Source organism: Protomyctophum parallelum, assembly GCF_964188405.1.
Source record: "Protomyctophum parallelum genome assembly, chromosome: 9".
Classification (NCBI taxonomy): domain Eukaryota; kingdom Metazoa; phylum Chordata; class Actinopteri; order Myctophiformes; family Myctophidae; genus Protomyctophum; species Protomyctophum parallelum.
Genome location: NC_139706.1, coordinates 31,293,279 through 31,309,439, shown reverse-complemented (window position 1 = coordinate 31,309,439; position 16,161 = coordinate 31,293,279). Strand labels below are relative to the sequence as shown.

General features: G+C 44.4%; 1 protein-coding gene across 2 annotated transcripts in view; it reads left to right on the top strand.

Annotated features, from left to right (window-relative positions):
- LOC310864972 (LIM domain kinase 1-like) overlaps window positions 1–16,161 on the top strand; it is a 97,738-nt gene that overhangs the window by 42,842 nt on the left and 38,735 nt on the right. For both annotated transcript variants that reach the window (XM_083773883.1, XM_083773884.1), the window contains one exon: window positions 8,598–8,736. In XM_083773883.1, the coding sequence (XP_083630009.1) occupies window positions 8,598–8,736 (139 nt within the window). The remainder of the gene's footprint in view (window positions 1–8,597; window positions 8,737–16,161) is intronic.

Genomic DNA, 16,161 nt, shown 5'->3' with positions numbered 1-16,161 from the left:
TAGAATAGGACTCCTAGGTTCACACTTTTGTTTTGTGGGTTGTTTGGGTATTTAGTTTCTACTCCCTCCTGTTGAGACCGACAGTGTGACTAAGTTTTTTTTGTCCTAGTCTGGACCTATGTTTTTCTCTTCTCCTTTTCTCATTCTTTGGACTGCGGACTGCGTAATAACTGGATGGGGTCCACTCCGCACTACAAATACCAAACCCACAGTATGAACCTATTACCAATATGGGTATTTGATGTGATCTATCTGCGGGGGTCAGTGAGTGCATGAACACTAGCTAGCTTGTCCTCTCTCCCCTAAGTGTAGTTTGACTTCATTCCATGCAATATTTTAGGAAGCAGTGTGAGCTCTTCCACATTCTGACCAACGACGACACCCCCCATTCTCTTTCTCTTTGTCGGTGGTTTACTTTCTGGTCCTGGGGGAGTGGAGTACAGCTGGTTATAATGGTGCCTCAAATGTCTCCACACTGTAAAGATGTGGTCCATTATTGGTACACTTTTAACTCTCAGAGGTTAAATAAACATTCTTGCCGTTGCACTCCTCCTTGAATCCTCTCTTGTTTGTAGAAGACATTATGGTGGAATGTCAGGCACTTTGAGCAAAGATGACAGACCAGTCTGCATGTTCACTACTTATTCAGCACATACAGTAAGTAGTATAGTTCCTGGCTGGGTGCTTATATACTGTACCTTCTTTCTTTCCTATCTTCTACCTACGTATAGAAGTTGTGAATCTGTTAACTTATGGTTATTATTGGACTAAAACATCTTAGACACTGTGTTCTTTAACACATAAATAAGGCTATAGTCCTTCCTGTAAATCAGGGGTCTTCAAAAAGAATTCTGGCAAAGGACCCTTAGCTCATAACAAGTGGTTAATTTAAAGAAATCTATTATAATACATAAAGTCGCTATCACACTGCAGTATCTCTGAGGACTCCCTGTTGGAAGACCCCTAGTGTAAGTGATGTCACTCATTCATAAAATGGAATGTTGCGCCAGTTATTATTATTATTTTGAAATAGTGAAAATAGCAGATCTACAATCTTACAACGCATCACATTGTGAGCTTGTAGATTATTCGTTTTTTTGAAAGATTCTGCTGTTTTCTGTGTCCTTGGCTTGTTGTCAACACATCTCACAGTGACTAGAACCCTACCCTGTCTTCATCCTCCTATCTCTCCTCTCTCTATCAGCACTTCTCTCTCCTCCAGCTTGTCTCTCTGTATTTATCTCTCTGTGTGTACTGCAGACAGCAACCTGTTACTGCTATCTAGCATGCACCCATTATCTATGCAGATGAACAGTATCGATGCCAGAAACGTCTTATTTCCAGTTATGGACATATGAGGTTTCTTCCCGACAGAGACGATATACTATGCATTTATTAGGCAGAACTGTCTGTCTGTCCGTCTGTCTGTCTGTGTGTCACGCTGGGACACCACCCGCCCGCCACCAGAGGGCACAGCTGTATCACGCACACACACACACACACACACACACACACACACACACACACACACACACACACACACACACACACACACACACACACACACACACACACACACACACACACACACACACACACACACACATTTTAACCATTTATTTATGTCCACACAAAGGAGATGCATACAAGGACACAAATAGTAAAGGTGCAGTAGAGTTACACTTACAAAATCATGGCATGGGTTTTCATGTTACAACAGGCATGTCACTCAGTATATATCTATGGGTATAAGCAGCAGCGTCTCTCTCCACCATATGTGGCGGCTGCCAATTATAGCAGAGACACTACAATACTTTGCCAGCCTTTTTGCCTCCTTTTTGGCCATCCCAAGTTGTTGGAACCCTCTAACAACCAGTCTGTGGGTATGCCCTAGGCTGCCGAATATAAACACAAATAGTCTGCACCTATAGCCCAGCTCTGAGATTGTATTTAGGAGTGGTTGGTTGGTATGTAATGACCTTGGTCATAAAGGCTTCCTCTAGGCTGTGGTCAAAGGTGCAGGCTATCTCTAATACAGACACCTCCCTGGACTCTTCATCAAACACAACAGCATCTGGTGTATTATCTGTCAGAGATGTAAATAATATTATGTCTGGGTTATCACAGTTGAAACATGGATGGAATGACACAGGAATGTTTGTACATTCTCATTTCTCACTGAAGATGCATGATATTTTGATATGTCCTTTGCTATGAGTTCCACTATTCTATCATGGCGTGCTATGTACATTCCTTTGTATGCATGACAGCCGTTCAAGATGTGTGACAGTGTTTCAGTTATCTGTTCTGTGGTGTGGTGCAAGCAGTGAGGGACCTGAGTGGCATAGATTGAGTCTGGTGGGGAGGACTTGTTTTGCTTTAACTGTGAATGTGATAATGTCCTCACTGAGTGCAGTGTTCTTCAGGAAAGAGTGTGATACAGAGTGATCAGGGAAGACATGCATGTGAGTTTCCCTTGGAGTTTTAGTCTAGTCCAGTCTTGTTGTTGTTTTTGTTGGTTGGTGCAGCTGTTAGCAGGTGACTGTGTCCAGCTAGCATAGGTGACTGTTGCCCTGACCTGGGTGAGGGGGTCAGTTATAATGTCCTCTGAGACCCTCGCAGTCTCTGAGTCAGACCACACCCACTCCAAGGACACTCCAGTGCAGACACAGAGGTCGTTCAGATCTTGCCAGTCTGACGAGACCCCAAATCCAGCAGAACGGGTGTCTAGTTTGCCGCTGGGTTTCCTCCTAAATCCAAGAAAGAACCCGGGAAGAGGCCTTTTTGGGGCGGTTCTGGACAACCGTGGGTCTGACCGACTCGACTCCGGGCACTGCACCTCCTGCTGTGGTGTGGAATGTGTGTGTTTGAAGTCGGTGGAGCTAACGGTCCTTGAGTTACGTGGATTACACACAGACATACTGTACATACAGACATACAGAGACTTGGTGCATTTATAGATAGATGGTGCTTTTCAATTTGTGAGAAAAATGCTTGTAAGCCCTGCCTGCAGTTAAGCATGCAGGTTATGCTAATGTCTATTTGTCAACTCACTACACATCCTTCTACATACTGACTGCTCCACCAAGTGTCTTCTTAGTTATTTTGAGAAGGGCTATTTCCTGTGTGGTGATGAACATGTTTCACAAAATGATAATGTCAATGGCTTGTCTAATATTATATTAGGCAAGCCATTGACATTATCATTTTGTGAAACGTGTTCATCACCACACAGGAAGTAATATTCTACTAGCTGTATTTTTGTTCATTCATGTATTTTTGGGGGGTCAGTTATAATGTCCTCTGAGACCCTCACAGTCTCTGAGTCAGACCACACCCACTCCAGGAACACTCCAGACACGCCGGCAGCTCTGCAATTATGAGCAAGTAATATAATGAAATGAATGTTGCTGCAAAGCGACGACAGTGCATATGTTTCATGGGGTTGTGTGCTTTCCTGTAGACAGACAGACAGACAGACAGACAGACAGACATATTTCAGATCGGTGAACCAATAGGATTCACCGGTTGTTTTCGCCGGAAACCTGCCCCTCTAGACCAGAAACCACACTGGCTGGGGCAGGCTAAGTAGACCCTGGCTGGGGCAGGCTAAGTAGACCCTGGCTGGGGCAGGCTAAGTAGACCCTGGCTGGGGCAGGCTAAGGAGACCCTGGTGGGACCCCTGGAGTAGTGTGTAGATGCCCTGACACTGTGTGCGCACATTACAGTTGTCTTCTCTCAGCTACACACTCCCATGGTATTAAATGACAACAAAGGTAATAGAACATGCACGAACATCCACTCTCTAGCCCAGGTGCTGGACAAATGGCAGTACAAGAGAAAGAAATAGAGTTTCGATCACTGGGATCTTCTTTAGGAATGGAGATGATCCCAGTGATCGAAAGGTTGAATTAATAAACCAGTGGAGCTGAGTTTTTCCTTACCAGTGTTGCGGACTCTATTAAATGACAACAACACAGTCTCAGTTGTTCCACTCTGTCCTTCTGAGTCCTACTCATCTGTCCTACTTTCCTCTGTCTGTCTGTCTGTCTGTCTGTCCGTCCATCCGTCCGTCCGTCAGCAGCTGATGCCTATCAGTTCTGACATCATACTTTCATCTGTATGTCACGTCGGCTGTCACGACAACCCCCATTCTCTTTCTCTTTGTCGGTGGTTTACTTTCTGGTCCTGGGGGAGTGGAGTACAGCTGGTTATAATGGTGCCTCAAATGTCTCCACACTGTAAAGATGTGGTCCATTATTGGTACACTTTTAACTCTCAGAGGTTAAATAAACATTCTTGCCGTTGCACTCCTCCTTGAATCCTCTCTTGTTTGTAGAAGACATTATGGTGGAATGTCAGGCACTTTGAGCAAAGATGACAGACCAGTCTGCATGTTCACTACTTATTCAGCACATACAGTAAGTAGTATAGTTCCTGGCTGGGTGCTTATATACTGTACCTTCTTTCTTTCCTATCTTCTACCTACGTATAGAAGTTGTGAATCTGTTAACTTATGGTTATTATTGGACTAAAACATCTTAGACACTGTGTTCTTTAACACATAAATAAGGCTATAGTCCTTCCTGTAAATCAGGGGTCTTCAAAAAGAATTCTGGCAAAGGACCCTTAGCTCATAACAAGTGGTTAATTTAAAGAAATCTATTATAATACATAAAGTCGCTATCACACTGCAGTATCTCTGAGGACTCCCTGTTGGAAGACCCCTAGTGTAAGTGATGTCACTCATTCATAAAATGGAATGTTGCGCCAGTTATTATTATTATTTTGAAATAGTGAAAATAGCAGATCTACAATCTTACAACGCATCACATTGTGAGCTTGTAGATTATTCGTTTTTTTGAAAGATTCTGCTGTTTTCTGTGTCCTTGGCTTGTTGTCAACACATCTCACAGTGACTAGAACCCTACCCTGTCTTCATCCTCCTATCTCTCCTCTCTCTATCAGCACTTCTCTCTCCTCCAGCTTGTCTCTCTGTATTTATCTCTCTGTGTGTACTGCAGACAGCAACCTGTTACTGCTATCTAGCATGCACCCATTATCTATGCAGATGAACAGTATCGATGCCAGAAACGTCTTATTTCCAGTTATGGACATATGAGGTTTCTTCCCGACAGAGACGATATACTATGCATTTATTAGGCAGAACTGTCTGTCTGTCCGTCTGTCTGTCTGTGTGTCACGCTGGGACACCACCCGCCCGCCACCAGAGGGCACAGCTGTATCACGCACACACACACACACACACACACACACACACACACACACACACACACACACACACACACACACACACACACACACACACACACACACACACACACACACACACACACACACACACACACACACACACATTTTAACCATTTATTTATGTCCACACAAAGGAGATGCATACAAGGACACAAATAGTAAAGGTGCAGTAGAGTTACACTTACAAAATCATGGCATGGGTTTTCATGTTACAACAGGCATGTCACTCAGTATATATCTATGGGTATAAGCAGCAGCGTCTCTCTCCACCATATGTGGCGGCTGCCAATTATAGCAGAGACACTACAATACTTTGCCAGCCTTTTTGCCTCCTTTTTGGCCATCCCAAGTTGTTGGAACCCTCTAACAACCAGTCTGTGGGTATGCCCTAGGCTGCCGAATATAAACACAAATAGTCTGCACCTATAGCCCAGCTCTGAGATTGTATTTAGGAGTGGTTGGTTGGTATGTAATGACCTTGGTCATAAAGGCTTCCTCTAGGCTGTGGTCAAAGGTGCAGGCTATCTCTAATACAGACACCTCCCTGGACTCTTCATCAAACACAACAGCATCTGGTGTATTATCTGTCAGAGATGTAAATAATATTATGTCTGGGTTATCACAGTTGAAACATGGATGGAATGACACAGGAATGTTTGTACATTCTCATTTCTCACTGAAGATGCATGATATTTTGATATGTCCTTTGCTATGAGTTCCACTATTCTATCATGGCGTGCTATGTACATTCCTTTGTATGCATGACAGCCGTTCAAGATGTGTGACAGTGTTTCAGTTATCTGTTCTGTGGTGTGGTGCAAGCAGTGAGGGACCTGAGTGGCATAGATTGAGTCTGGTGGGGAGGACTTGTTTTGCTTTAACTGTGAATGTGATAATGTCCTCACTGAGTGCAGTGTTCTTCAGGAAAGAGTGTGATACAGAGTGATCAGGGAAGACATGCATGTGAGTTTCCCTTGGAGTTTTAGTCTAGTCCAGTCTTGTTGTTGTTTTTGTTGGTTGGTGCAGCTGTTAGCAGGTGACTGTGTCCAGCTAGCATAGGTGACTGTTGCCCTGACCTGGGTGAGGGGGTCAGTTATAATGTCCTCTGAGACCCTCGCAGTCTCTGAGTCAGACCACACCCACTCCAAGGACACTCCAGTGCAGACACAGAGGTCGTTCAGATCTTGCCAGTCTGACGAGACCCCAAATCCAGCAGAACGGGTGTCTAGTTTGCCGCTGGGTTTCCTCCTAAATCCAAGAAAGAACCCGGGAAGAGGCCTTTTTGGGGCGGTTCTGGACAACCGTGGGTCTGACCGACTCGACTCCGGGCACTGCACCTCCTGCTGTGGTGTGGAATGTGTGTGTTTGAAGTCGGTGGAGCTAACGGTCCTTGAGTTACGTGGATTACACACAGACATACTGTACATACAGACATACAGAGACTTGGTGCATTTATAGATAGATGGTGCTTTTCAATTTGTGAGAAAAATGCTTGTAAGCCCTGCCTGCAGTTAAGCATGCAGGTTATGCTAATGTCTATTTGTCAACTCACTACACATCCTTCTACATACTGACTGCTCCACCAAGTGTCTTCTTAGTTATTTTGAGAAGGGCTATTTCCTGTGTGGTGATGAACATGTTTCACAAAATGATAATGTCAATGGCTTGTCTAATATTATATTAGGCAAGCCATTGACATTATCATTTTGTGAAACGTGTTCATCACCACACAGGAAGTAATATTCTACTAGCTGTATTTTTGTTCATTCATGTATTTTTGGGGGGTCAGTTATAATGTCCTCTGAGACCCTCACAGTCTCTGAGTCAGACCACACCCACTCCAGGAACACTCCAGACACGCCGGCAGCTCTGCAATTATGAGCAAGTAATATAATGAAATGAATGTTGCTGCAAAGCGACGACAGTGCATATGTTTCATGGGGTTGTGTGCTTTCCTGTAGACAGACAGACAGACAGACAGACAGACAGACAGACATATTTCAGATCGGTGAACCAATAGGATTCACCGGTTGTTTTCGCCGGAAACCTGCCCCTCTAGACCAGAAACCACACTGGCTGGGGCAGGCTAAGTAGACCCTGGCTGGGGCAGGCTAAGTAGACCCTGGCTGGGGCAGGCTAAGTAGACCCTGGCTGGGGCAGGCTAAGGAGACCCTGGTGGGACCCCTGGAGTAGTGTGTAGATGCCCTGACACTGTGTGCGCACATTACAGTTGTCTTCTCTCAGCTACACACTCCCATGGTATTAAATGACAACAAAGGTAATAGAACATGCACGAACATCCACTCTCTAGCCCAGGTGCTGGACAAATGGCAGTACAAGAGAAAGAAATAGAGTTTCGATCACTGGGATCTTCTTTAGGAATGGAGATGATCCCAGTGATCGAAAGGTTGAATTAATAAACCAGTGGAGCTGAGTTTTTCCTTACCAGTGTTGCGGACTCTATTAAATGACAACAACACAGTCTCAGTTGTTCCACTCTGTCCTTCTGAGTCCTACTCATCTGTCCTACTTTCCTCTGTCTGTCTGTCTGTCTGTCTGTCCGTCCATCCGTCCGTCCGTCAGCAGCTGATGCCTATCAGTTCTGACATCATACTTTCATCTGTATGTCACGTCGGCTGTCACGACAACACAGACATTAATTAAACATTCCATTCTGATGTCAGTGCAGATCAACGTGTTATGTTACCACAGGACAGTAGAGGACATAGCTTGGACAACAGGCTGGTAGCAGCACTAAAATGAAGACGATATGTTTTCAAAGTCGAAACGTAGCCACTTTTATTTGTCTCAACCAATTCTGATACCGGGTTTTTATTGGAAGGAGGCAGCTTAAGGAATAAATCACATTTTGGGTCAGTTAGAACCCAGTAAAATATACTTGGCTCATGTATTGAAACCAAGTCCTCATGAAAAAAAACCAATGTAAAAAAAAAGCCAATGGCAGTCCCTCAGTCAGATTTGGTCACACATATACACACATTTGGGATTGTATTTGTTGTTTCTGAATCATCCAGAGTTTTATCACGTTATCCAACCATGATTAAATGATTATGCTTTTCAACACTCAACAGTAATCATGTATTACATTACAATAAAGTACAGTATGTTATCATAGCCCCCCCCCCCCCCCCCCCAGCATATTGTAAACATGGTGTGTTTATGTTGAAATCTGTGTTAAAAAGATGAATGATATTCTCCCGACCTTAAAATATTATAATCAGTGTATTATAATAGAATTATATAGTAATTATAGAGTAATTATTCCACAAGTAACAAAATTATTGTGCCTCTGTCCTCTCCAGGTGTTGTGAGTGCAGTGCGTCTCTGTCCCACTGGTACTATGAGAAGGATGGACGTCTCTACTGTAAGAAGGACTACTGGGCCAAGTTTGGAGAGCTGTGCCACGGCTGCAACGACCCGATCACTACCGGCCTCATCATGGTAAGGGTCTCTCCGCTCCGCCATGAAAACTAGACCAGTGCTTCACAAACATTCGTGGCAAGGATCCTCAAATTAATATAGGCCTATATGTATTTGGCTGAAAAGTGATCCATAAGGGTCCACTTTTATACCTTCAGAGTTAGGTTAAAGGAGCAACCATAGTTTTGCTACCCCATGTTTGCTCCACATTGGGCACCCTCGCTGTGGATACGAATATAGACCTGGGGCAGCGTAGCGTGTGTGTGTAGTACTGCGGGGATGTGTCCAGAGCTCTGCGGCAGCATACGTAGTACTGTGGGAATGTGTCCAGAGCTCTGCGGCAGCATACTGTACGTAGTACTGTGGGATGTGTCCAGAGCTCTGCGGCAGCATACTGTACGTAGTACTGTGAGAATGTGTCCAGAGCTCTGCGGCAGCATACTGTACGTAGTACTGTGGGAATGTGTCCAGAGCTCTGCGGCAGCATACTGTACTTAGTACTGTGAGGATGTGTCCAGAGCTCTGCGGCAGCATACTGTACGTAGTACTGTGGGGATGTGTCCAGAGCTCTGCGGCAGCATACTGTACGTAGTACTGTGGGGATGTGTCCAGAGCTCTGCGGCAGCATACTGTACGTAGTACTGTGGGAATGTGTCCAGAGCTCTGCGGCAGCATACTGTACGTAGTACTGTGGGAATGTGTCCAGAGCTCTGCGGCAGCATACTGTACGTAGTACTGTGGGAATGTGTCCAGAGCTGTAACGGAACACGGTCAGCCTTTCTGCACTTCTTGGTCACATTATCTTACAGTGTTTAGGTCACCAGTGAAAGCTGCTACCTGTGTTGTGATACAGGGAAGTAGAGAGACGGACAGGTGCTGAAAGACATGGCCACAGGTCCCTGGAGGACACATACTGTAGACAGGGACACGTTGCTTCTAGAATGAAGTGGTACTGCATTATAGAAGGGACTGGATTGATTCCAGTGCCATGAATCAATCTGTCAGTTGGTTGATGGCTGCAGATCTAAACTAAAATCAGTTTGTTTTTAGTTTTTTTACATTTCGGTGTCGCTGTGAAATACATTGCAGTCCTCTGATGATCGTGATGAAGAACCTTTTTTTGGTCTTTGCAGGCTGCTGTAACTTAAAATGGGTCCCTTTTGGAATGGCAGATGTATGAATAATACTGTGGGTCATTTCATGATGATCCTGTAATAATATTCGCGGAAGAACAGACAACACATTCAAACCATGTTTTTAGATTTCTCTTTGAATGTGCTTTCTTAGTTAATCTTATTTTTGTTTTGGAATTTAACAAGGAAGTGCCTTCCTGATCTGCTCACAATGTGGCGACACGTGAACTTGTAGATGGAGATATTTTTGGTGAAGACGTTTGGTGCACAGTGGAAACAAGTGTACCAAATCCAGTTAACAGGGTAGTTCATTCACAGTGGTGGTATCTGGATGGAAACCCCCTGTCTGGTTGTGGAGAGGCCAGGGGCTTTTCGTCATTGTTCTTACCCACACACAGCAGATTGAGTGTTTTCTAAAACTTCCTCTAAAATGTCAGGGCATGTGTGGGCCTTGTGATACGATTTCAGATCACTTAGTGTTTTTCCAAAATGCTGGTTGATCACCCATGAGTGCCAGACAGTGGAAAACACCATGGCTTTTACATCTTATTATAGGCTGAAAATAAAAACAGCTAATATCGGCGGCAACGATGGACCAATCTGTGTGAAACTTTGCACTCACACTACCAGTAGGCAGAGGAAGAACCTTTTCTAATTGGCTTGTTATAGCGCCACCATGAGGCTGATTATTGCAATTTGCAAAGTTCTTTGCAGTTCTTTGCTACTACTATTAAAGACTTTGCACAAACCTCACAGACATTATCTCTGTAGTCTGTCAGATTTTTCATATTCAATTCCCATTGGTTACGATTGGCTTCCAAAGTTCTGCCATGCACACACAATTTCTGTGAAACTTTGCATGCACACGTGCGCACACACACACACACACACACACACACACACACACACACACACACACACACACACACACACACACACACACACACACACGATTTGTCCTTTTTTACTGACTCTACCTCAATCCACCTCTCCCTCTGCAGGCCAATCAGAGTAATGAAACATCCCAGTCCACCGTAGTAGTCTAGACATGAAAGTGGATTAACAGGAGTGATGGCTGCACCTCTCTCTCTCTCTCTCTCTCTCTCTCTCTCCTCTCTCTCTCCTCTCTCTCTCCTCTCTCTCTCCTCTCTCTCTCTCTCTCTCTCTCTCTGTCTCTCTGTCTCTGTCTCTGTCTCTGCTGCTCCAGTTAGCCAATTCCACTGTTCCTTGAAGAGGGTCAGACTATTACGATGACAGACAGACTGAGTTCATATTCATGTGTGTTTGTGTCCACATTGCCTGCTGTACCCAGGAAGGACACAACCTTATTGGCACGTGCCCCATTTAAGGACAGCACAGGACAGTATTGCGTCACTGTCCCAAACACAGCCTCAGGTTTGTCCTGGAGGATGATGAGCCAAGTCCCTGCCTGACTGTCTGGTCAGAGTGAACTAATGACACACACACACACACACACACACACACACACACACACACACACACACACACACACACACACACACACACACAGACACACACACAAGTCCACATGAGTGTAGGCCAGTGGTATCCCAAACTTTTTCATGTCAAGGACCCCCAAATTGACACCAATTAGCCCACGGACCCCCATTTGAAGAGATATGCCAGAGACCCCCATAAGAGAAGTTTTTTATGGCTCTAGCAGTGATTTTCAACCCGTTTAATTTAAAGGAACCTCAGTTTGACATGCATTAGTCTGCATTTCTATCTCTGGGACCCCCAATTTATATTGTAAAATCTATGCTGATTTAACTCTGAGAGTGTACAAATGGATACTCTCTGAGTTACAGACAGACAGACAGACAGACAGACAGACAGACAGACAGACAGACAGACAGACAGACAGACAGACAGTTTATTATTTATCAGATTGTTGTGTTGTCCTTGCTTACTTTAAATCGCTCTGGATTATAAATTAAAACACAGCAGTTCAAGAGCAGAAACGCCACCATATCTCATGCTACATCCATCTTTCTTTATGCATCCCTCAATTCTGCATTCAGTCACCCATCCATCCCTCCCTCCCTTCATCCCTCCATCCCTCCCTTCATCCCTCCATCCCTCATGCAGCATCCCTCCCTTCATCCCTCCCTCCCTCCCTTCATCCCTCCCTCCCTTCATCCCTCCATCCCTCCCTTCATCCCTCCATCCCTCATGCAGCATCCCTCCCTTCATCCCTCCCTCCCTTCATCCCTCCATCCCTCCCTTCATCCCTCCCTCCCTTCATCCCTCCCTTCATCCCTCCATCCCTCCCTTCATCCCTCCCTCCCTTCATCCCTCCATCCCTCCCTTCATCCCTCCATCCCTCATGCAGCATCCCTCCCTTCATCCCTCCCTCCCTTCATCCCTCCATCCCTCCCTTCATCCCTCCCTCCCTTCATCCCTCCATCCCTCCCTTCATCCCTCCATCCCTCCCTTCATCCCTCCATCCCTCATGCAGCATCCCTCCCTTCATCCCTCCCTCCCTTCATCCCTCCATCCCTCCCTTCATCCCTCCATCCCTCATGCAGCATCCCTCCCTTCATCCCTCCCTCCCTCCCTCCATCCCTCCCTCCCTTCATCCCTCCATCCCTCATGCAGCATCCCTCCCTTCATCCCTCCATCCCTCCCTCCCTTAATCCCTCCATCCCTCCCTCCCTCCATCCCTCCCTCCCTTCATCCCTCCATCCCTCAGGGCTGCTGACTGTCCAATAAGTGTCCATCAGTTCAGTTCACAGTCAATACTCAGACTGCTGAGGGAGGGTAGACAACTAGACCTGCCTTTCACAATCACTATATGGCACATGTTCACACATGTTTAAAAACCTGACGACCCCTGATGTCAATTAAATAAATGATGACCTAAAGTCTGGCCTGGCCATCTGCACAAATAAAGAAAATGAATCAACCTTTTCTCCTGGACTAGAGTTGTTTAAGATGCATTTTAAAACTGCTACAGTATGATGACTAATTAGTACTATGGTGTTCTCCACCACCACCACTGACCAAAGCAAAGTGGTTTCAGGTTTCAGTAAGTGGCTAATTTGCATATTAGTCCAATAATAGTCCATGATAGGTTAGTTGGATTAGTGATATCTCAGATTTTAAGGAACTACAGAGAAGATCCTCACCTCCAGTGGAAGAATTTGGAAATTATACTCTTGTGGAAAGTTGTGGACAGTCTGTATAGTCATGTCAAGTCATGCCTCCAAGAAACTGTAGACAAAACTCTCTAACATGTTTCTCACAGGGAGGGGAGCATACAAACAAGCCCCCAGGACTTGTTTGTGTTATACTTTTAGCATTCATGTCTTACTGTACAACGTGCTGTTTACATTTCGGACTAATAAAGTAGTCAGTCAATCAATGAAAAAACACCAATGTTTCTCACAGAGAGGGGGACTTTAAAACCAGGGAATCCCAGGGTAATTTCTACTGTGGCAAGAACTACAGCTTCCCTAGACCGGAACTATCACACTGTTACCGGAATGTCCTGTTTAACAAGCGAATATTGAAAGAAAGATATAAGCATACTGTTTATTATATTATTATGACGATTATATCGTTAAAGGCATAGCATGTAACTTTGCCCTGTGTTACCTAACAAAACAAATACATTTTTATATTCCAGCAGTATTCACTGTGTGTTGGTGTTTATCTGCAGAAACACACTGCCCTCCAACTGTATGGCTATTTGGGTGTTTTCACTGTTTTTTAGACAGGGGTGTTTTTGGGATACCAAAACAAACACCAAAATACTGCGTTTGTGTGTGCTGCCTGCAGTATACTGTAGTTGAGTAACTCCCACTGGTATGGGCGTCTTGTACATGGCTCATCATCAGTTTTCTGATGATGAGCCATGTGTCTTCTTTATAGACGTCAATGCACGTTCTGTTGTTTTGTCAGCTCCTGTCATCGCATGTATGTTTCTGTCTCTCTTTACAGAGATTGTTTTAGATAGAGGTTGAAGGTCTAGTCACACACAGGCCACTCCTTGGCTCCATAGATAGAAAAGAGTTGAACACCAAGAGGTGTGGTGGGAATAAAGTCCTGTCATGAACAGTAGACTAATGTAATGTTACTCATAGAAATGAGTCTAGTAGTCTCTGTAGGGACCCGCCTGAGGAGACTCAGGTGTCTTCTTGTTGCAAGCAGATATAGGACAACTTCAGATATTTACATACCACACAATATCTAGACAACCGTATCAGTTACTTAAAATGCGATGCTCTGAAAAGGTCACTGTACAGTAGCAGAATGGAATTGAACTGAGTCCGAGTCATGACATCACGAATGGAGTAAGCTGCTTGTACTTACTCTCCATCGACTGTGTAAGAAAAAGAGGTTGTGCATCAACAAGGGGGTTTCTCATTCTCTCACACTCCACTGAGTGCCAGAACCCAAATATCAAAAGTAGGAATTAAAAGAAATCCCCAAAAGTTATTACAATTTCAAAACAATAGAGGATGACATAGTACTCACATTTCCACTTTTCTTTTCTTGGCACACTATCGACCCATAGCAAGTGCTATGGGCCATGATGGAGTCTGAAGAGGTGGGTTTTCAGACTTTTGTGAGTGAAGAAAGAACTGAAAACTGCATCCACTGCTGTGCTATATTGTTCATGACATTTTATTTTATATTGTGTAAATATCCATTGACATACCTGGAAATACAACTCTACATGTTTTTTGTTTTTTTTATCCCACGATTTTGCAACCCATTTTTTCACCTGGTGTCAATTATCTAATGTAATCCTGGGCGCTACACTTCTTCTGCCAACCTGGGGGGGGGGGGGCAGCAGACTGACCTCTTGCTTCCTTCTATGCATGAGGAGTCCAAGCTGCTTCTTTTCACCTGACAGGGGAGAGTTTCCCCGGTAGGACGTAGCGTGTGGAAGGATGCAAAGATAGATAGATAGATAGATAGATAGATACTTTATTATTCCCAGAGAGGTAATTGAAGTGTTACAACATAGCAACAGCAAAAAGATGCAAATCTACACAGTGCATTTGTAGCTGTTGTAGCTTTTGCAGCAGCTACAAGCTTTGGATTTGCTTGGTATCTTCACTTCCATTGACAATGAATGGTAGACTGCGTCTTTACTTTGCGTCTGCCCGTGGGAACGCAACATATGGCATGCAGAGTACACCGACGTGATGTCACTGATCACATGACCCCAAGTTCTAGACCTCCAGTTCTACCTAACAGAAGGGGGGAACTTTTGTATTATTTCCCAGAATTCCCACACAACAACTCTAAAGTATATTAATGACATAGTTCTATGTTGAAATAGAGTGGTATTTCCCTTTAAGGGTTCAGTTCCACAGAAAAGCCACTTGGGGTTTCATCATTCAGCGTGTTTGTACAACTACTTGTCTGGCTGCTTCCTCATTGGATTGATATTTTGAGACATTTTACTGCCTGGTTACTGGTTAGCGGTATGTCCTTAAACAGTGTGTTGGTCAGTCAGCTGGTCAGGTCAGCCTGTGATCAGATGATGGATGTGGTGGGCAGGCATGTCTGACTTAATATCTATTCTAGGCTGCATTCTGAAAACACACTGAAACAACATGTCAGACAAACAGAGAGAGATAGAGAGAGACTGAAGAAACATAGGAGAGAAACGATAGCTAGCGGTCCAACAGTTAATCAATTTAATAGTTATTTGACAAAATATGCCGAAGTATAAAATGGTGAAACGCACTTGAGTAAAGCAATTAAAGTAATCAATATAGAATTATGGCTAAGTAAGAAAATAATCTATAGTTGGAGCCCTATATGGAGAGATAAAGCTCAAGGGTGATACTTTCTGAAAGTAACTTACCTTAATTTTTTTTGAAGATTTTGCAATGTTTTGGAGATTTTACATTTTTCCTTAAAAGAAAAAAGGCTGATGTTGCATGCAGTAAATAGCAGATGTACAAGCTCACAGTGGAGGATGTAGCCCCTCCACCCAGGTGGCGGCTATGGCTCATGAGGTAGAGCCGGTCGTCCGATGACCCATGATTCAGCGGTTCGAATCCCGGCTCCTCCTGTCTACATGTCGTATGTGTCCTTGGGCAAGACACTGAACCCCAAATTGCTCCCGATGTGCTGGTTGGTACCTTGCATGGCCGCAATCGGTGTATGAATGGGTGAATGTAATGCACACTGCACAGTCTATGTAAAGCGCCTTGGATAAAGGCGTTATATAAATGCACCATTTACCCATCATCACACATGAGTATTATCATACAGAATATCAAGCACAAGTCAACTTATGTTGGCATGCACATCATTGAATCCTCATATT